The sequence below is a fragment of the Mandrillus leucophaeus genome, unplaced genomic scaffold, assembly GCF_000951045.1.
Source record: "Mandrillus leucophaeus isolate KB7577 unplaced genomic scaffold, Mleu.le_1.0 Scaffold16, whole genome shotgun sequence".
Classification (NCBI taxonomy): Eukaryota; Metazoa; Chordata; class Mammalia; order Primates; family Cercopithecidae; genus Mandrillus; species Mandrillus leucophaeus.
This window is the reverse complement of record NW_012101587.1, coordinates 1,014,774-1,038,357: the sequence shown is the minus strand read 5'-3', so window position 1 is coordinate 1,038,357 and position 23,584 is coordinate 1,014,774. Positions and strand designations below refer to the sequence as shown.

General features: G+C 37.6%; 1 protein-coding gene across 1 annotated transcript in view; it reads left to right on the top strand.

Moving 5' to 3' along the window:
- ATP9B (ATPase, class II, type 9B) overlaps positions 1–23,584 on the top strand; it is a 305,353-nt gene that overhangs the window by 49,332 nt on the left and 232,437 nt on the right. Inside the window, exons 6-7 of the mRNA XM_011975874.1 lie at positions 7,317–7,375; positions 16,487–16,538. Of these exons, the coding sequence (XP_011831264.1) occupies positions 7,317–7,375; positions 16,487–16,538 (111 nt within the window). The remainder of the gene's footprint in view (positions 1–7,316; positions 7,376–16,486; positions 16,539–23,584) is intronic.

The window sequence follows — 23,584 nt, the reverse complement described above, 5'->3', positions numbered from 1 at the left end:
GGTTTCCAGTTATACCTGTGTTAGACTGTTCGAGGTAGTGACACTCATTGATGTTTTTAAATTTTTCTTTTAAATTCTTTTTTCTGTTTTATTTTGCACAGTTCTATTGCTGTTATTCAGATTCACTATTCTTTCCTTCCAGAATGTCTGTTCTATTGTGTGTTAGTCTGTTCTCATGCTGCTAATAAAGACATACCCAAGACCAAGTAATTTATAAGGAAAGAGGTTTAATTGACTCACAGCTCAGCATGGCTGGGGGAGGCCTCAGGAAACTTAAAACCATAGAGGAAGGAGAAGCAAACACGTCCTTCTTCACATGGTGGCAACAAGGAGAAGTGCCGTGCAAAGAGGGGAAAAGCCACTTACAAAACCATCAGAACACACTCACTATCATGAGAACAGCATGAGGGTAACCGCCCCATGATTCATTTACCGCCCCCCGGCTCCCTCTGACAACTACAATTCAAGATGAGAGTTGGGTGGAGACACAGCCAAACCATATCATACTGTTAATTTCATTTGTTGTGTTTTTTTATCTCAAGCGTTGTTGTTTTTGTGTCTGGAAGTTTGATTTGGGTCTTTTTTGTATCTTTCATGTCTCTTAACTTTCTGATCATTGGAATACAGTTTTCATAGCTGTTTTCATGTCTGTGTCTGCTAATTTTAACATTTGTGTCGGTTGTGGGTCAGTTTTGATTGAATGGTTTTTCTCCTCCTCTGGGTCATCTCTTCTTGCTTCTTTGCATGCCTATTAATTTTTTATTGGATGTCAGACATTGTGAATTTTACCTTTTTGGGTGGTGGATATCTTTATATTCCTGCACATACTGTTGAGTATTGTTGTGGGATGCTGTTCAGCTACTTGGATAGGCCTTGCTTTGTTACATCATTGGACAGATCTGGGGCATGCTCCATGGGGTTGGTTATTCCCCGGCGTGAGGCCTGACGTGGTCTGTGAGTCATGGGCTTCTCCAGTCTGGCTGGAAGGGCACTTTGTGAACGTGGGCATTCTCTATTCCTTTTGGATATCCCCCTGTCACTGCCTTCCTTTCTGGACACTCACTTTTTCTCAGCATCCAGGCATGTTCTCTTTCAGGAGCTCTGCTCTGGCTCTTCCTTCAGCCTGCATGCTCTGTCTTAGACACCTGTTCGTGGCCTCCCCACTGTTTCCTGACTCCTGGCTCCAGTGCCTCTTCTAGGAGTCCTCTCCTAACCCTGCCACAGTCACAAATGCCCACCTTTGCCCTCCGCCAGCATCCTGTGCCGTGTGCTCTGCCCTCATCTTTCCATAGCACCTGCTACATTTCAGCATGCCATACACCCTTTAAACGTGTGCCATTGTCACTAGTGTAGTACAGGCGCCTGCAGTAGGAACTGGAATGTAGTAGGTGTTGAGGAAATGGGTTAAGTACTGTCTTCAGATTTTGTGGGGGTTTCCTGTACTTCTTTCTTGAAGTATGTTCTTAGTGCTTTAATACATTTTAGGATTTCATCCATTTGAATTTGCTTTTGTGGAGTTTTTTACAGCCTAGAGTAGTAATGCCATCTACATCATAAGATAAATTGAAACTTTTTGTTAAACTAGAATTTTCACCAGTATTTACTTTTATTAGGTAAGAAATTTTAGAATTAGCTAGAAGATAACAGTAATTTTGTTCAACTCGGTTTCATGGAATTATTATTGGGAACATTTATATGAAATATGTGGATGTTGTGGCCTGCAAAGAAACTAATACACTCAAGTGACACAGTTTTACATGAGCAGGCTCAGGTCTGGACCTCAGTGTTTTTGACTTACATTTCAGATCACCTTTGCAAGCGGAATGGAGAGGAATACTAGTTTGTTCACTCAGCCACTTCATCACAAAATGTTTGTTGTGTACCTGCTTAGGGCTTTGGCACATCCCGTTTACTTACTTAAACAATATGCCTCAAACTCTACGGAGACATGTGGATGTGAGTAATTTGGCAATGAGACTACCTGCTGTTGCAGTTGAAGGTCTTAGAGGTCTAAGTTTTGTTTACTTTGATCAGCTTATTTATTTAGTTTAAATGTGAGGTGGTAAACTATCATCTCAACTAAATTTGTTTATAGAAAAAAGTAAGTTATACTATATTTCACTTTAATGGATGGATATTAAGATTTAATGATTAATTACTAGAAGTATTAGAACCTTCTGTTCATTATTGTTGTTCTTGCATTAAAAAAAAAATCAGTATTGCCTGGGTGTGGTGGCTCATGCCCATATTCATAGCTCTTTGGAAGGCTGATGTGGGTGGATTGCTTGAGCTCAGAAGTTTGAGACCAGTCTGAGAACATGGTGAAATCTCATCTCTACAAAAAATACAAAAATTAGCCGAGTGTGGTGGTGCGTACCTGTAGTCCCATCTGCTCCAGAGGCTGAGGTGGGAGGATCACCTGAGCCAGGGAGGTTGAGGCTGCAGCGAGCCGTGACTGTGCCACTACAAACTGGGTGACAGAAAATAGTAAAAAAAAGTTACTTATCCACCAATCTTATACCTTGTGTGTGTTTGTTTGAATATAAATACATTTTTATCCTTAGTTGCTAGTATTTGTGTTTAGTAGGTCTTACTTTGCTTTGTGCTTTAACCCATTATGACATGGACTCATTTTAACTACTTAGGACTAGAATGGTTGTAAATTCCTTTGATTTTAAAATGGGTTAATCTTTTTATAGTAAATCCACAAACCAGTAATGTGGTCATTTATTATCATTATCAATCTGTTCTGTACATAATCATGTGTGCTAGGCTTTGACACAACTGCAGTGTGTTGGATGGTTTACAGCAGCGTCACTGCAAACACGTGACTCCCTCCTCGTGCTGTGGTGGCATGTCGGCTACTACATCACTGGGACAGTAAGAATTTTTCAGCTCCATTATCGTCTTATTTTCCCCACAGTGGCTCTATTTTATTTTGTTTTTATTTTTATTTTTTAAATTTTTGTGAGTACATAGTAGGTATATATATTTGTGGGTTACATGAGATATTTTGATGCAGGCATTCAATGGGGAATAATCAATAATCACATCAGGGTAAATGGGGTATCCATCCCCTCAAGCATGTATCCTTTGTGTTACAAACAATCTATTTACACTCTTTCAGTTATTTTAAAATGTGCAAGTATTTTTGACTGTAGTCACCTTGTTGCTCTAGCAAATACTGTCTTACTCATTCTTTCTATTTTTCGGTACCTATTAACCACCCCTGCTTCCCTCAATAGCTCCCACTAACCTTCCCTGCCTATGGTAATCTCTGTCTCCATGAGTTTAATTTAATATGGATAAATTTTGGATATGCATTTGGAAAGAAGAAACTACATGTCATAAAAGTATATTTCAGTTACACTTTAAACCTATCATAGGATCTGAAATTTAGTGGATATTCAGATACTTAAATATTGATAGCATTTAAAGCACATTATTTACAGGTGTATATAAAGTATTACTGGTGTTTATGTGGGTTATTAAAAGCTTCACAGAGGTTAGATTTGCTGTGTAATTAATTCTGGGAAGGGAGGGATTTTAATCCAAGGGAGCAAGTGCTGGGAGCGTCTGCGAGTCAATAGAGGGCACCTTACAGTGGAGGGACGAGATTCCCGGTGAGGTACAGCAGGGGTCAACAGAGATGGAGGAGCCAGTTGGTAAAGCCTGGCAGTTAACTTAGGGTCTGTTTTGAGGAACTTACAGTTTTTGATACAAATATGATTATCTTCTAAATAATTATCATAGAATGGAATTTTTTTGGGGGATAAACACAGTCCTTAGTTTTTTCAACTCATTCATTTGGAATTAGGGAAATTATGGTGTTATATTTTCTTTACACAGGCAGAAATTAATGACTGGTAGTGGGGTTGGTGGTCAGGTTATATGTTTAAGAAGCATTGGCTTAAGAATAGGTAGTTATGGCTGGGCGTGGTGGCTTACACCTGTAATTGCGGGACTTTGGGAGGCCAAGGCGGGTGGATCACCTGAGGTTAGGAGTTCAAGACAAGCCTGGCCAACATAGCGAAACCCTGTCTCTACTGAAAATGCAAAACAAAATTAGCCAACCGTAGTGGGGGGGCGCTTTTAATCCCAGCTACTTGGGAGACTGAGACAGGAGAATCACCTAAACCCAGGAGGTGCAGGTTGCAGTGAGCCGAAATCGCGCCACTGCACTCCAGCCTGGGCAGCAAGAGTGAAACTCTGCCTCAAACAGCAACCAAAAAAAAAAAAAAAGAATATGTAGTTATTTGATATACATTTGCATCTTTCTCAGAGGAGCCTATAGAACTTGTTCATGGGAGCAAGTGAGATGAATGCTTTTCCTCTATGAGGAAAAACCCACTTAATGCTATTATGTTTCTGAAGAATGATGGAAGGGAACATTTATCACTAGAAAGATTTACTGGAAATATTTGATTGAAATAGTTTAGAGAGCGGAAAGTACTGTTGTTACCTTACTTGGTGATACCATTTGGCTGTGTCCCCACCCAAATCTCATCTTCACTTAGAGTTCCCATAATCCCCATGTGTCATGGGAGGGACCCAGTGGGAAGTAATTGAATCATAGGGGCGGTTACCCCCATGCTGTTCTTGTGATGGTGGGTGAGTTCTCATGAGATCTGATGGTTTTATAAGGGGCTTTTCTCCCTTTGCTCGGCACTTCTCCTTGCTGTCACCATGTGAAAAAGGACGTGTTTGCTTTCCCTTCGCCATTATTGATTGTAAGTTTTCTGAGACCTCCCCAGTTATGCTGACCTGTGAGGCAATTAAACCTCTTTCCTTTATAAATTACCCTGTTTAGGGTCTGTCTTTATTAGCAGTGTGAGAACGGACTAATATACTTGGTAATAGTCACAATTAACTAGTTCATTAAAGAACAAAAAGCTGATAATACATGACTTACTGAATGTGCACTTGATAGTATATTGAATAGGTAATTTTAAGAAAAAAATATGTCATTAGATTTAAATACTAGCATTTACATCGAAATATTTTTGCTGCTGTGTTTAGAGCTTCCTTCTCTATCAAGTGCAGCTCTGAGATTATTAAATGTTGAGTGTCCATTTCATAAACACTTTGTGTCGTTGATTGCTCTGTAGGATTATTGAGGCCAGGTGACAGTTGTGTGTTTTGTATGTGCACAGTGACTCTTAAAATTGAGAGGTTTTTTTCTGTTGTTACCAGACTCTCTCAAATATGATATTACTATATTACTAGGATCAGTTGTCAGCTCAGTTAACAAAGTGTTGGCCAGAAATCAAATACTTAATTTAAGTGTGGGTTGTTAGAATGTGGCAGCAAAGATAATTTGTGCTGGACCTTCACTGGTGGACAGGTCTGTGAAAGTGGGTCGTTTTCCTCCTGTATCTTCTCTGTCCAGTGCCCTACATGTTCTTTGGCAAAGAGGACAGCAAATCAGTTATTCAGGATGCTAGGACTTGATAACAGTGTGATCATTTGTTCAAAATTTAGATACGTGTACTTTGAGCAGATACATAAGGCAGATGGTCATACTATTTTGTTACTGTACTCTGTTTAGCTTTGTAATACTTTGTTCATAGTGTAATATTAACATTTTGAGAACTTTTTATGCTGTATTTTATCATAAACTTTTTTCCTTAAACAGGTAATTGAAGATAATTTCCATAGAAATGAGTCATAATCACTATATGCCTAAAAATTAAAGGCTCTTAAATATATTCTCTCTCTTTACCATGTTACAGAATAATAAATCTTTCAGAAATGTTAGATCTTAATTACAGTCAAAAAGGATATGTTTTATCTTCAAAATGTTTTAAAATTGTTTATTATGTGTTATGACTATAGTGTTTCTTTTTCTCTCCTTTTAAAATGTGTTGATTTCAGAGAATGTGAGAAAAATACAAGGAAAGAAGGGTGGATTGGATAGGTAGGGGAGAGTGAAATTAGATGATGAAGTTGGAGCTCTGGGTCCGTGGGGCGTCTCTACTGCCAGATGCTTTGCTATGAAAAGCATAGCAGCGGGGGTGGAGGCCTGAAGCCTGAGTGACCGTGCTCACAGGAATTAAAGTGGACAGTGTTTTGTGAATCTGTTTTCTGGTTGTGTGTAGGCATACACTTAGTGGTTTTAAAGCTATGTTAAGATTTGTTTCACACATAATTCTAAAGAGCATTGCTATTTTATAATATAAATAAAAATAGCTTCAGCCCTTATTGGCTTATATAATTGAGGCATGTAGAAAAAAAATACAACATAATGCATATAAAAGTTTTGATATCTCCAAAGCAGATCTTTAGGAACAGTGTGATACTACTGAAATACAGCTGCTTTAAGAGGTGTTTGGGAAATAAGATTTTTTAATAAGATCTTATTGAAGATCTTTAAATCTTTAAAGTCAGTGTAACGAGTGTGATATTAGTTTTTGATAGCTGTCAACATAAACCGGATGTAAAAGGAAGGAACATTTTCCCTTGTTAGAACAGTAATTTCAAAAATGTAAAAATTAACACACAAGACCATTGCTAGTCTTACGAGAGTGAGATGGAGAGAGTGAGGAAGTGAGGGAAGGAGGTTGGGAGACACCCAGGGGGAGAAAGAGAGGCAGATACAGAGAGAAGGGGAGGAAGGGAGAGAATGAATTTGCCTATTTTGTTACCTAAGTATGTCTCAAATTATGTATGCAACATTCATCTACTCTACATCATATTATACATGATATTTTATAGATATTTAAGTATATAGGAAACTTTATCAATGACTATTCTACATTAGATATTTTGTACATAATAATTTATTCACATAGATAAATCACATTTAGTAATAAAGCTTTAGATATAACTTTTTCAGTCCTCTCCTGTGTTGGTAAAGCTATTAATAGAGGCTGATTTTATATACAATTTGCTTTATTTCTTTTTTGGTCAGTTATGTGCTAATTAATGCCATTTATGATATTAACTTAAGGATTTTTACATCTCTGTGTTAAGTTTTAATTATGCTCAAATCATTTAGTAATATTTCTGATCATTGTTAACTTGACTTGGAACTGAAACAATGACAAAACATGGTAATAGCCTTCTGAGTGTTGTCCCCTTTTAAATTACTATGAAGAAATTCTCCCTCTTTGTTTTTATTGGGAGATAAAAAGTTGTGTTTGGAAGTTTACTAAGGGAAGTTAATTATTAGTGACTGTCTGAAAGTATAAGTACAGGGAAATTTCTGAAGTATATTTTTCTGCATCTTATTTCTACAGTAATTATTTTTTAATTGAAAGTTGAACTTGAGTGTGCTATTGTTTCCTTGAGTTGACTGTACTTCTTCTTTTTTTAAGGTAAAGTGCAAGTTAAGAGTTCAGACATACAAGTTGGAGACCTCATCATAGTGGAAAAGGTTGATGAATTTTTAATATATTTTAGACCTATATATACTGGTTATTAATGTTTAGCCTGATTGCAAGTAACTTCTGAATTTGAAAGAAATTGTTTGAGACATGTATTTTGAATCATAATATCCTTGTGTAAGATTTGTTGTATGTGAAGAAAAATCTAGATTTTTGTATATTCTGTTTTGCTAAAGTATATTTCAGTGTGTGCAAGCAGTCATATTTTTTTCTGAAATAAGATGGTTAACTGCTTAATGTTGCATTATCAAGATTATTTTATATCGTCATAGAATTGTATTTGAACCTATTTATAGTACTATGCTTCAGTTTTCAGAACTTCCTCCTGCAGAGGTAATCATCCCTCAATATCCGTGAGAGAGTAGTTCCAGGACCCTGTCAAGGATACCAAAATCCACCCATGCTCAAATTTCTTGTATAAAATTGCATAGTCTATGCATTAATAAATCCTCCGTGTACTTTAAATCAGTGGTCCCCAACCTTTTCAGCACCAGGAACCAGTTTTACGGAAGACAATTTTTCCATGGACCCAGGTTCAGTGGGCTTGTTTTTGGGATGAAACTGTTCCACCTCAGATCATCAGGCGTTAGATTCTCGTAAGAAGTGTGCAGCCGAGGTCCCTTTCGTGCGCAGTTCACAGTAGGGTTCGTGCTCCCGTGAGAATCTAATGCTGCTTCTGATCTCACAGGAGGTGGAGCTCAGGAGGTAATGCTCCTTTGCCCTCCACTCCCCTCCTGCTGTGCAGTGCCATTCTTAAAAGGCCCGGGGTTAGGGACCTCTGCTTTAAATCATCTCTAGATGATTTATAGTACTTAATACGTTGGAAATGCTATCTAAATAGTTATACAGTATTTTTTTTTTTTTGTTTTCTTATTTTTTATTTTTATTTTTTTCCTGAATATTTTCTCTCAATGCTTGGTTGAATCCCCATCTGTGGAACCCGTGGATACAGAGGGCCAGCTGTAGTTATGTTACACATAATTATTGGATATAATTCATATGGTTAAAAAATTTAAGAGGGAAAAGTGAATAGAAGTAAAAGCATTACAAAAGAAAGTTTTGATCAAGGTAGGAAGAAGCTGTAAGAAAAACATTAGGTCCGATGTGGAGATCGTCAGGGCTGCTGGTGGTGTGGAGAGTGACTGAAGGTGCAGGCTTCACGTGGGGGAGCTGGTGGTGTTGAGAGTGTCTGAAGGTGCAGGCTGCATGTGGGGGGAGTGCATTCAGAGTGCTCTCATCTGCCTCGTCCCCGACCACATGAGTGCTGTGCGCAGGACACCTGTGTCTGTGTTAAGGGAGTTCATTCTCAAGTGCTCTCATCTGCCTACTTCCATGACTATGTGAGTAAAAAGAGCTCAGGTCACACACAGGAAGGGAGAAATTGGAAACCCAGGAACAAATATCAGAGGAAATCAACTGAAAATAAATAATAAAATGCAGACGTACATTCTAATGGTCTAAATACAGCAATCAAGACACTGAATAGATAAAAAACATACCAAAAACCCAAGATGCATCTCTATGTCGTTTACACAAAAGTCTCTTCAAATACGGTGACATAGATAGGATGAAAGTAAAAGGATAGAAAAATACATACAAGGTAAAATTAAAAGTAGTAGGAGCTATATTAATGTCCAAGAAAATGTACTTCAGAGTGAAGAAAATTACTACATACCAAAAGAGATATTATATAACAATAATAGGATTAATCCATCAGGAAGATACAATGATCCTAAAGTGGTACTCACCAAACACCATATCCATAAAATTCGTGAATCAACAACTGTCAGAGCTGAAAGAAGTAGACAAGTCCAGTTACAAGTGGATACTTCAGCACCACCCTTCAGGCGTTGGATAGAAGTAGTGGACAGACGCTCTGCAGGGATGTGGAAGATTTGCATAGGACCAACCAGCAGGAGTTGTCTAGCATGCGTAGACCACTGTACCTGTCAGTAGGAGAGAACACATTTATTTCAAGTGTCTGTAGAACATTCACCAAGATAAGACATATTCTGTACCATGAACCTCAACAAAATGAAAAGAATTGAAATCACACAGAATGTGTTCTCTCACTATAATAGAATTCTTAAAAATCAGTAACAAAGGCAACAGGAAAACTCTAAAACGTGGAAAGTAAACAGCACCCTTTGAATTAATTTATAGGATAGATAGTAAGTCTCAAGGAAACAATACATATAGCTGAATAAAAATGAAAATTCTGCATTCTGGAATAAGTGGAATGCATGTAAGGGCAGTGCTGGGATTAACTGTAGCATGAAACTCCTATGTGGAAACAAGCAGAGGTCTTGGGTCAGTAGTCTAAATCCCTACTGCAAGAAACTAGGAGAAGACAGCAAAGTTAAACCAAGGCAAGCAGAAGGAAGGCAATAATAAAGATACAAGTAGAAGTCAGTAAAATGGAAACTAGGAAGACAAGATAGAAAATCAATGAATACAAAAGCTGGTTCTTCTAAATAAGTTAATAAAATTGATAAACCTCTAGCAAGCAAGACTGATCAAAATAAAAAGAGTAATGTCACAAATCACCAGTATCAGTAATGAAATAGAGGCTTTCACTATAGATCCTGCAGCCATTAAAAAGACAGTTACGAAATACTACAAACACCTTGATGCTCATAAATAGAAGAAATGGACAAATTCTTCTGAAACCATAAAGTATAAGAATTCAGTCAAAATGAAATAGACAGTATGAATAGTCCTGTAACCGCTAAAGAAGCTGAATTAGTAATTTAAAGCTCTAGGAAGGAAATAACCTAGGTCCAGGAGAATTCCTTAAAACCATTAAAGAAGACTTAGCATCAACTTCACACAGTTGTTTTCAGAAAATAATTGAGAATGCTACACTACCCAACTCATTTTATGAGGTCAGGAATGTCTTTATCTCAACACCAGAAAAAAAAAACAGTACAATAAAAGAAAACTACAGCCCAATTGATATCAGCAATATATAAAGAAGAGTAATACATCACATCCCAGTACAGGTTGTTCCAGGTATGTAAATGTGGTTCAGCATTCTAGAATCAAGCAATGTAATTTACCCTATCAACAGAATAAGGAAAAATCATGCAATCAGTTGTTGCAGGAACATCATTTGACTTAACCCAACACTCATTCATGATAAAAACTTTGAGCAGGTTGGATTAGAGGGGGAATAACCATATCTTGTTTAAAAAGAATCTACAAAAAAAACCTGTAGTCAACATCATACTTACTGGTGTAGGAGTGAATGCCGCCTCTCTGAGACTGGGGACAAGACAAGGATGTTTGTCGTTACTACTCTTATTCAATGGCACTTCTAGTCTGTAAGGCAAGAAAATGAAAGAGAGATTAGACAAGAAATAAAAATGTCTCAATTTGCAGATGATATAACTATGTATACATGTACATAGATACATATACATATATGTTGAAAATCCCAACGGATCTGTAGAAAATCTGGAACTAGTGAGTTCAACACGGTGTCAGGTTATAAGATCGATGCACAAATATGAACCTCATTTTTATATAATAGCAATGAACATGTGGGCACAGAAATTTAAAATGCAGTACTCTTACAGTCATTCTATGAAGATGAAATCTATGCTGAAATTTACAATGTGTTGATAAAAGTAATTTAAGGAAACATAAGTAAATAGACCCGTCTGTTTTCGATTGTAACATTCTGCATTTCAGTTTTCCCAAAATTGTTCTGTATGCTTAATACCATTCCTATAAAAATCTCAGCAGGGTTTTTTTTTTCTTCTTATTTTTAAAGACATAGATAATCTTATTCTAAAACTAATTTGGAAAGGCACAGGTTGTAGAATAGCTAAACCAACTTTGACAAGGCAAATAAAGTGGGAGGAATCATCCTTCTTGATGTTAAGGCGTATGACATGGTTACATTAGTCAACATAGTGTGGAAGAAGGATAGAAACAAAAGTTAACAAAACATTATAGGGAAACCAGAATTAGACAAAGGTGTGAAAATGATTAAGTGGAGAAAAGGTAGCCTTCTCAAATGGGACTGGGCATCCAGAGGCTAAAAAAAAAGGTCATGGACTCAATGTAAAATGTGAAACTGCAAAACTTTTAGAAAAAAAAATATTTAGAATCTGGGGATTGGAAAATATTTCTTAGAATTGACACCACAAGGACAATGTGTAAAAGGAAAACTTGATAAATTGCATATCATTAAAATTAAAACTGTGTGCCTTGTGAAAAACCATGTGAATACAATGAAAATCTTCAGATGGAGAAAATATTTGTAAACCATATATTTGACAAAGATTTCTATCTAGAATATATAAAAACTCCTAAAACTTAACAGTAAAAAAAAAAAAAAATTGAAATTAGAAAATGAGCAAAAGATTTCAAGAGACATTTTGACAAAGATTTACAGATAGAAAATAAACACATGGGCCAGGCACGGTGGCTCACGCCTGTAATCCCAGCACTTCGGGGAGGCCAAAGGGGGCGGATCACGAGGTCAAGAGATTGAGACCATCTTCGCCAACATGGTGAAACCCTATCTCTACTGAAAATACAAAAAAATAGTTGGATGTGGTGGTGGGCGCCTATAGTCCCAGCTGCTTGGGAGGCTGAGGCAGGAGAATCGCTAGAACCCGGGAGGTAGAGTTGCAGTGAACCGAGATAGCGCCACTGCACTCCAGCCTGGTGACAGAGTGAGACTCTATGTCAAAAAAAATAAAAAATAAAAATAAACATATGAACAGGAATTCAACATCATTAGTCATCAGGAAATGCAAATTAAAACACAATGAAGTATCAGTATGCATCTATCAGAACAGCTAAAAGGAAAAAATGGTGACAGTACCAAATATTGGAAACAATGTGAAGAATCGGATCACTTATATATTGCTTGTGAAAATACAAACAATACAGTTATTCTGGAAAATCACTGGATAGTTTCTTTAAAAAAACTGTGTAGCCATCATACTACCCAACAGTTGCACTCCTGGATCTTTATCAGAGAAATGTTAAATTATGTTGATACAAAAAACCTGTGCAGGAATGTCTATATCTACATTATTCACAGTAGCTCAATTCCAGAAAGTCCATATATCCCAGGTGGGTGACTGGTCAGAGAAGCAGCTGTGCGTTCACGCTGTGGCATGCAGTGTTAGGAGAACACAGGGCTCCTTGCTCTTGTGGTGCCCCTAGTCTTGAGGGGAAGGAAAAAGAAACAAAAGTGTCCAATAATTGTTTGAAATTATCTGGTTTGTTTATGAGTGCTCCATAGAAGATAAGACAGAATAAGGACATAAAGAGTCTGAATATGAAATTTAAAAAAAAATACTTTTAAGGGCTGGGCATGATGACTCATAACTGTAATCCCAGCATTTCGGGAGGCCAAGGCGAGAGGATCACATAAAGCTAGGAATTTGAGACCAGCCTGGACAACATAGACCAAAGTTTAAAGAATTAGCCAGGCACAGTGGCACATATCTGCTGTCCTAGCTACTTGGGAGACTTAGTTGGGCCTGGGAATTCAAGGCTGCAACGAGCCATGATCATTGTTGAAACATATTAGAGAGACCAAAGTAAATGTAAAGACATTTCATGCCCATGGTTAGAAGTATATGTTGTTAAAAGGTGCTGTTCCCTAAATTGATCTATAGATTCAGTGTTAATCCCTCTCAAAATCCCAGTTGATGTCTTTGCAGAAATTGACACGGTGATTCTGAAATTCATATGGACATTGAAGGGACCCAGAATGGCCAAAACGATTTTGAAAAAGATGGACAAACTTTGAATATTTGTACTTCACTATTTCAAAACTTAATACAGATTTACAGTAATCAGCATTTACAGGAGCTAGCATTACACTGAGAATCCAGAAATAAACTCTGAAATTTATGGTTAATTGATTTTTGGCAAGAGTGCCTAGAAAATTTACCAAGGTGGGAGTGTGTTTGGACAGGGGCTTTTTTGGCCCCATGTTCTTTATGAGATATATCCATGTTGTTGTGTGTAGCTGTTACCCACCCATTTTGGGGTTGTGTAGTATGGTTCTTATCTGTTTTCCTGTTGATGGGTTTTTAGGTTACATTAAGTTTTGCCTAACATGAAGGATACTTTTGTGTCATATTGGACTGTATTTCTTGGTGCACACATCCACACACTGCTGTTGCAGATGTGCCTAGGAGTGGAGCTGCTGTGTTTTGGGTTATGCAGTTCTGCTGTGGTAGACCCTGCACATGGTTTTGCAAAGTGGTGTACCAAATTCTGCTCCAAATTCAGCAGTGCCTTGGCATGTTTGCCAGCATGTGCATTTTCAGCCTTTTAAAGTTAGCGTTTCTGATATGTATGTAGAAGTGTTTTTGTTTTTGTTTTTTTAAATTAAGTTCTGGGGTACATGTGCAGAACGTGCAGGTTTGTTACATAGGTATAAACGTGTCATGGTGGTTTGCTGCACCCATCAACCCGTCGTCTACATTAGGTATTTCTCCTGATGCTATCCCTCTCCTAGACCCAGAGTGAGCAGGCAACCTACAGAATAGGAGAAAATTTTTGCAATCTATGCATCTGACAGAGGGCCAATATCCAAAATCTACGAAGAATTTAAACAAATTTACAAGAAAAAAAAAACCCCATCAAAAAGTGGGCAAAGGATATGAACAGACACTTCTCAAAAGAAGACATTTATGCAGCCAACAAACATGAAAAAAAAATCATCATCACTGGTCATTAGAGAAAAGCAAATCAAAATCACAATTGAGATACCGTCTTATGCCAGTTAGAATAGCAATCATTAAAAAGTCAGGAAACAACAGATGCTGGAGAGGATGTGGAGAAATAGGAACACTTTTACACTGTTGGTGGGAGTGTAAATCAGTAGAAGTGGTTTTAATGCATATTTCTATGAAGTCTAATAAGATTCAGTACTTTTTCGTATGATTTTGTGTGTGTCTGTCATGTGACAAGCCTGCTAAAATCCCTCGAAATTTCTCTTCTGAGTTATTCTTTCTTTTCTTATCAGTTTGTGGACTTTTGTGTGTTCTGGTTTGGAGTCTTTCGTTAGTTATATATGCGTTGCAGATATCTTCCTCTTCTTTCCTGGCAGGCTGTATTGAACAGAAATTCTTAAATTTAATGAAGTCTGCTATTAATCTTTTCATTAAAGGTTAGTTTTTTAGACAATTTTTGTTGATGGTCTTTATAAGCATCCTTACCTCTCAAAAAGTCATGAAAATATTCTTGTCATGTTTGGTGAATGACAACAATTCAGTGGGGAAAGAACTATTTTTTTTTTCTTTTAGGCATTTTATTGTTTTGGCTTTCAGATTTAGAACTGTAATTCTAGGTAGATTTTTGTGTTTACATTGAAGTCGAGGTCAGGTATCATCTCTCATCATCCCCTGATGATACTGGGTTTTCTCAGCGCTATTGATTGAAAACACAATTATTTCCTCGCTGATGGGCAGTTTCATCTTTCTCATAGTGTCCCTATATATGTGGACCTATTTTTGAACATACGGTTTTGTATTGGTATAATCGTCTATCTTGGTGTAATCCCATCTTTTCTTAACTACTCTAGTTTAGTTTAATTAGGTTGTACAGTTAATCCTCACATTTAATTTCTCTCAATAATATTTTATAGTTTTTTGTGTAGAGGTCTTACATATCTTTTATTGGTTTCATTCTAATATTAGTTTTTTTCCTAGTGTTAGAAAGAAATAGCTGTATCCAATAACATAGCTTTGTTCAGCTTTAACATGTTACGTGTTGACTGACAATCCATTTATTTACCAATTATCCATTTATTTACCATGGGTAGGTAAGTCTTTACTTAGGTCTGAAAAATCATACATAATTCATGAGATTATGTGAAGTATTCTTAGTACAATTATATATTTTTTCTTTAGACTGATACAGCTTTCCCAGTTGATAGAACTATTAGTGATAATGATTAAATGTATGAATAGTGACTTGTAAAAGTTTGTATATGCCATAAAATATCTTTGAGTTTTTCTGTGTCATGAAAGAATATCTCAAATCTGTGGGGTTTTGCTTGTTGGCTTGTTCAGTCATAGATTCATTCTTTCACATCTATGAAGTGTTTTGTGTATGATGTGCTCTGTTTTGCGGGCATTGGAGGACCACAGTCCTCGCTTTCCAGGGCCATTTAATCTAATGGGGAGGACATAATTTTTTATAAGGCGATACCTGGTGTGTTACATGTACAGACTAACAGAGGCCACAGAAATGGCAATATTTAATGTTTTTTTCAGACATAAAGCTTTTTTTTTTTTGAGACAGGGTCTTGCTCTGCTGCCCAGGCTGAAGTACAGTGGCATGAACATGCCTCACTGCAGCCTTGACTTTCCTGGTGCTCAAGCCATCCTCAACCCTCAGCCTCCCTAGTAGCTGAGACCACAGGCATGCCACCACACCGGCTACTTTTTCAACTTTTTGTAGAGGTGGAGTTTTGCCATGTTGCCCTAGCTGGTCTCAAACTCCTGGGCTGAAGTGATCCTCCCATGTTGGCCTTCCGAAGTGCTGGGATTACAGGCGTGAGCCACCATGCCTGGCTGACATGAAGCCTTTTTTTTTTAGACGGAGTCTCGCTCTGTCGCCCAGGCTGGAGTGTAGTGGCATGATCTTGGCTCACTGCAAGCTCCGTCTCCCGGGTTCACGCCATTCTCCTGTCTCAGCCTCCCAAGTAGCTGGGACTACAGGCGCCCGCCACCACACCCGGCTAATTTTTTGCATTTTTTTTTTGGTGGAGACAGGGTTTCACCGTGTTAGCCAGGATGGTCTCCATCTCCTGACTTTCATGATCTGCCTGCCTCGGCCTCCCAAAGTGGTGGGATTACAGGCATGAGCCACTGGACATGAAGCATTTTTAAAGTCACTACTACATACCAGTATATGACTCACTCATGGGAAAAAAATCTTAGCATTTCAACTAAAATGTGAATTAAAGTATCAATTTTTTATATACAAATTGTGTTAGTTATTTCAGCAGAATTTTAATTATATTAGTTGTTTTCATAGCTGTTTCTTCTTTGGAATGGAATTGTGTTAATTTATAAACCTGCATATAGATAATTAATCTTTTATAATGCTCTTTGCAGAATCAAAGAATTCCATCGGACATGGTGTTTCTTAGGACTTCCGAAAAAGCAGGTATTTTTACGTTTAAAAAAACTTATCTAACTGTATATTATTATTGCAAAAACAAATTTACAAATATCTATACAAGCGAAAACTGTTTTCCTTACATTTTTAGTATGCTGCAGCAATGAGGAATATTCTGTAGAAGTGGTATTTTACTTTGAATATAAACACATGAAACCTCTGAAAAAAGAGTCCACATTTCATATGAAGCTACTTTACAAAGAAAATATATGTACTCCAGTTACATTGCTGATGATTTAGTATTTTCATAGTTTAATTTTCGTTTTAAAAGGTAAAAGTAAAAATTATCCTGTAAAAATTTTCTTTGAATAATATATTGAATTCATTAACACCTAAGTTATGTTTAATAGTCAATATTTAAAAGGGTGTTTGCTGTGAAATATATTTGTTTAAAAATAATCCTGTCAGGACCTAGGTATCCGATGAGTGTTTTCATTCAAATTCATACTGACATCTAATTAAATGATGATGTTACTTAAAATTTGATGGCTATTTTGCATTTGCAGTTTTATTCAGCAGTTCAGCAAATACTTGTTTACCACTTACTGTTAATACGTACCAGGCACTAACTGTTGCTTAAGATACAAATGGGAGCAACTTTTACAGAGTGGATGGTCTCGGTGGAAGTGCATCCATGGACAGTGATAATCCTGATTGTGTAGGTGCTGGACTCAGAAATGTTTCGGGCTATGTGGGAACAGATAATTTTGCCTGTTGAGTGGACGCAGACTTTGCAGAAAAAAATGCTATTTGTATGACTTGAGCTTTCAAAAATATAAAGATGGAAAAGAGGTAATTGGATAGAAGCCTAGTGTGGCCAAATAGAAAAATTGTTGGAAATCGGGAAACCTGAGTTTGAATCACTTTGGCCCGTTTCTAGTTATGTGACCTTGCCAGGTGGGCACACGTTTTCGTCGTCTCTGAAATGAGGGAGGTATATCGAGTAATATCCAGAGTTTCTTTCTGCCCTACATTCCTGACATTTTTTATAAATGAACAGTGGTTTTTATAGGAAGCGAGGCGTGTTATTATTTTTATTAGAAACGCAGCATATATCTTATTTCTAGTGTGAAAACTGTAGAAAGGACTGTTAGATTTCAGAATTGTTGATTTAATTTTTCTCTATAAACAACATACTTTCAGAAGTGACGTTTTTGTCATGAGAAAGAAGAAAAGTGTTTTCTCTTTCTACCAGTTGTTGTTATGATTATTTACATTGTGAGATGAATTCTGCCATTAACAGGAGATCAGCTCTACCCAATTAATCAAGTGACTTCTGTACACTTGATATGTTTATTTTATTATGTGTTGTTTCATGTGAGCTTTTATTTTCCCAACTGTGGCAGGGACTGGCTGGCTACTTTTCCAACCCATTTCTCTTTCCTGTTGGAAACACGGCTAGACTGCCGTTCCTGCCCAGTTAGCTGGTCCCATGTCACTGAACTCTGGCCAAAGCGGGAGAACCAAAAGTCTGTATGCCACATCTAGCCTTGCACCTGACCTCTCCTGCGGTCTCCTGCTGTCTCTTGCCCCTTGCTGGTTAGATGGCCATGACTAGGGCAGTCTTGGAAACTGCTTGTTAAAGATGCCAAAGCTTCCATCAGCCTGGTGTCCTGAATGAATGTGTGGAACAGAGCCCCTCCCCTTCCATTACCAAATGAACTGTATATGAAAGAGGAGTAAACTCCTATCGTTAAGCAGTTCCATTTGCAAGGTTAATCTTTTATGCTGGCTGATGTTTCCTTAGCTGATTTCTCATCCTAATTGCTCTTCATTCTGGAAGCCTTCTTACTAATTCTCTTTGCAAGTGGCATTATTTGCTTTTGAAATGTTAATGTTTATATTTTGAAGCCATCATTTGCCAATATTGGAGTAGAATATGCTCTTTTTTCAAGTATTTCTGCTCTTCTTGACAATAGTGTAATAAGACCATTTAGGTGCTTTTACAGTCCAGTGGGTAGGCTGCTGTCATAGTTTGTCACATGTGAATAACTCACCTCGTAGTGTATTGTTTCACAGCACAGACGACTGAGTGGGAGAACTCTGCAGGGCCTCCAGTCCCCAGAAAGGCTGATCTCCTCAACCACAGACAGAGGCCAGAATACATAACCCTTGATCATGGGTCCTTTTGTGTGTTGCTGGATTTGATTTGCAACTGTTTTGTTAAGGCTTTTTTTGCATCTATTTTTAAAGGATGTATTGGACTGGGCACGTTGGCTCACACCTGTAGTCCCAGCACTTTGGGAGGCCGAGGTGGGTGGATCACTTGAGGTCAGGAGTTCAAGACTAGCCTGGCCAACATGGCATATATATATATATATATATATGCAGAAATTAGCCAGTTGTGGTGGCACAGGCCTGTAATTCTAGCTACTCAGGACGCTGAGGCAGGAGAATCACTGGAACCTGGGAGACAGAAGTTGCAGTGAGCCAAGTTTGCACTATTGCACTCCAGCCTGGGTGACGAGACTGCAACTCTGTCTTAAAAAACAAAAAAAACAAAACACAAACAAAAAACATGTATTGACGTACAGGTTTTTGGGCTTTTTTTTTTGCTTTTTCTTGTGTTATTTTTGTTTTGGTGTCAGGGTAATACTGGCCTCAGTGGAATGAGTTAAGAAGTGATCTTTCTTCTATTTTTTGGAAGAGTTTGTGAAGAATTATTAATTCTTTGTTAAGTGTTAGATAGAGTTCACCCATGAAACCCTCTGGGACTGGACTTTACTCTGATTTTTAAAAAATTACTAATTCAGTTCCTTTACAGGATTATTCAGATTATCTATAGACCCAGTCAGTTTTGGTAGTTTGTGTCTTTTTCATAATTTGTCCACTTTATCTAGGTTATCTAATTTGTTGCCATGAGTTGGTTTTAGGATTTCCTTACAGTCCTTTTTGTTTCTGTCATGTTGATAGTCATGTACCCTCCTTTGTTCCTGATTTTAGTAACTCTTTTGAACTCCTCTCTTTTTTTCTTGGTCACTCTAGCTTAAAGGTTTGTCAATCTTGTTGATCTTTTAAAATATCCAGCTTTTGGTTTTAATGATTTTTCATACTTGTTTTTCTGTTCTTTATTTCATTTATTGGTTTCTGTTTTTATTGTTTTCTTCTTTCTGCTTGTTTTCTGTTCAGTTTAGTCTTCTTTTTGTAGTTTAAGATGGAAAGTTAGATTATTTACTTGAGGGTCTTTTTTAGTACAGGTGTTTATAACTACAAATTTCCATCTAAGTCCTGCTTTTGCTGTATTTCATGAGATTTGGCCATACATCTCAAAATTAATTTCTAATTTCCCTTGTGATTTTTTCCTTGATTCATTGCTTATTTATTTTTAGTTTTTATTTTTATTTTTTTTGTAGAGACAGGGTCTTGTTTTGTTACCCAGGCTGGAGTGCAGTGACATGATTATAGTTCACTATGATGATCACCGTAACCTTGAACCCCTGGACTCAAGCAATTCTCCTGCCTCAGCCTCCCAGATAGCTAGCAGTTCAGGCACATAACACCACATCTGGGTAATTTTTAAATTTTGCTGTAGCGACAGGCTGTCTGTTGCTCTGTTGCCCAGGCTGGTCTCGACTTTCTGGCCTCACGTGATCCTCCCACCTTAGCCTCCCAAAGCACTGGGATTACAGGTGTGGAGTCACCTTATCTGGCCTGGTTTGTTGTTTATTAATATGAATTTCTACATATGTATACATTTTCTAAATTTCCTTCTGTTATTGATTTCTAATTTCATTCCATTGTAGTTGGAGAATGTACTTTATATGATTTCTATTCTTTGAAGTTTATTCACATTTGTGAAAAATGTCGTAACATATTGAGTATCCTTGAGAATATTCTGTATGCACTTGAGGAAAATCTACATTCTGCTCCTGTTGAGTGGAATGTTCCATAGATTTTTGTTCTAGTTGGTCTGCATCTTTGTTCAGATCTCCTTTTTTCGTTCATCTTCTGTCTGGTTGTCCTATCCATTATTGAAAGTGGTGTACTGAAGTTTATCACTCTTTCTCTGTTTTTCCTTCTATTCTGTCAGATTTTGATTCATGTATTTGAAGTTGTACTGTTAGATGTAAATATATTAATGTTTGCTTGGCAGATTGACCCTTTTATCTTTATAAAATGTCTTCAGCCATGCCACCTCTCTTTTGGTTACTGTTTGCACCTTTTTTCTGTTGTCATACTTTCTACCTATTTGTGTCTTTGAACGCGGAGTATGTGTCTTGTAGACAGCATGTAATTGCATCATGATTTTTCATTCATTCTGTCAATCCGTAATCAGCTTCATTTAGGAAAATTCACATCCAATAAAATGTATCCATTTAAAATCTTAGCAGGTGCGTACACTTGCTAATTATTATTCTCGAGCTCCGTTTGCCTTGTTGTCCTGCCTGATCAGCCCTACAGCCCTACCTCAGTCCCTCCAGTGTCTCTTCTCTCATACCTGGCTGTAGAGCTCCAGCTGAGAAGGCCACGCAAGCATCTGACTGGAGCTCTGTGAATCAGTAGAGTTCACTGTGTACTCCGCAGTGTTCCTGTTGACTAGGCCCGTTCTTGAAGGTGGCTTATTCCAGCTTTCTCAGTGTTTCTCCTGCCTGCCTTTACCACCTGTTCATTCACTCTCAGCCATCAACCCTCCTCTCAGCTCCACCGCTTTCAACTACATCTCCATTGCCTTCTTCCTGTAGGCATTGAAAAATGTCTCTACCCAGTCACCAAAGACCACCCCCAACCCCCAGTGACACGACGCAGCTATCTAGCTACCATCCTGTCTCTGTCCTTTGCTTTGCAGCCAAACCTTTTGAATAAGATGTCTTTCGTCATGACCTCACCCTACATCCCCTTTCTCTGTGGAATTTAAATGGTGTTTCTCAGCATTCTGTCCTAAGCACATTTACGTTTGTGATGTACATGTTCTTCCTGGGAAACTGTAACTTCATTCATGGCTTTATATCATCTGATTATACACCAGAGCCTGATGGGTTGTAGGTGGCACACTCAAAAGTTTCCATCGTCTCTGCATGTTGATTGGAGCCTTTAATCCATTTCTATTTAATGTAATTACTGATAAGGCAGAATTTACATCTGCAATTTTGCTGTTTGTTTTCTGTGTGTCTTGTGACATTTTTGTGTGTCTTTGTAGCTCCATTACTGCCTTCTTTTGTTTTAAATATTTTCTAACGTGATGTTTTAATTCCTCATCATTTCTTTTATAATGTACTTAAAAAACTATTTTGTTAGTGATTGCACCAGGGATTTTAACTAACACAGCTCACTCTTAGCTAGGTTTAGTGTTTTTGTTGAGTAAATGCTCCTGGAATTCTTTCAAGTCTGATTGTTTTCCAGAGTTCTGAAACAGTTGCTTTTGATAATTTTCACTAGTCTTCTCATTGCAGTTCTACAGAAGTGTATTTTCAGAGGTTTTTATGCTGCCATCCCTGCTTACTTCACCTACTTATTTATTAATTTGTCCTGTTTTACAAATGTGTATCCAGTGTAATGAATAAGAAAATGCTTTGATTTGGGAGATGGTATTGTATTAATTGCCCTTTTAACAATTATGATAGAAATATACGGAAGATACTATTCCAAATATGAAAACAGTTTTGAGTAATTAAGAGGAAAAGATTATGTAGATTGTGTTAGAAGATAAATTATGAACAAAGTCAAGCACTTTAAAGCTGAAAGGGTGTTTGGAAATGTTCACTTTTCAGAATAGGAATCTGAGGGCTGGAGAATGTAAATACCTTGCTTAACATTATATGACTAATAGCAATTTTATGGGGGTTTTTTTGTTGTTTTTTGTTTTTTTGTTTTTGTTTGTTTTTTCTCTTTTTGGAGGAGGTCCAGGCTCCAGGCTGGAGTGCAGTGGTGCGATCTTGGCTCACTGCAACCTCCGCCTCCCGGGTTCCAGCGATTCTCGTGCCTCAGCCTCTTGAGTAGCTAGGACTCCAGGCATGCCACCATGCCTGGCTGATTTTTGTATTTTTAGTAGAGATGGGGTTTTACCACATTGACCAGGCTGGTCTTGTACTCCTGACCTCAAACGATCCACCTGCCTCGGCTTCCCAAAGTGCTGGGATTATAGGTGAAAACCACTGAGCCCAACCACTAATAGCAATTTTGGAAATTCTTCCTCAGCCTCTTAAAAATCTTTTCACTGCATCATTTTTAAGCCATAGTAAGACAGAAAAACGTAAATGGAGTATTAGAACATTACTCAAATGAGATACTCTGTTGTGTTAACCTTGGATAAATAACACTTTCAAATTGATGATGTTTTAAAACATTTCTCTCTAATTTTGTCTTACATTCCACGTTGTAGGGAGAATCACTCTTTGTAGTGGAGTGATATTTAATATTTTGAATGTCGTGGATCCCTTTGAGAATCTTAAGAATTATCACCTCTTTCCTCAGAAAAATGTATACAGTGCACACGTACACTAGATTTTTTATTGTTTACATATCCCCGGAAGATTATTGATGGGTTCAAGTTAAGACCCTGCCGTAGTTTGTTTTAACCTATGCTTCTATTTTCATCCTCAGTTTTATTTTTTCTGTCAAATTAAAATTGTTAAAAATAGTAGTTACTCAAATGCAGATATTAAGAAGTCAGGGCCGGGCGCGGTGGCTCACACCTGTAATTCCAACACTTTGGGAGGCCGAGACAGGCGGATAACGAGGTCAGGAGATCGAGACCATCCTGGCGAACAGAGTGAAACCCCGTCTCTACTAAAAATACAAAAAATTAGCCGGACGCAGTGGCAGGCACCTGTAGTCCCAGCTACTTGGGGGGCTGAGGCAGGAGAATGGCGTGAACCCAGGAGGCGGAGCTTGCAGTGAGCCGAGATCGCGCCACTGCACTCCAGTCTGGGTGACAGAGCGAGACTCCGTCTCAGGAAAAAATAAATAAATAAATAAAATAAAATAAAATAAAATAAATAAAATAAAAAATAAAAATAAAAAATTTGTGTTATAATATTGCTTTCAAGAATTCTTAGCTTTAGAAATTCTGTTTGTGTGATTTTTAAGTAATTAAA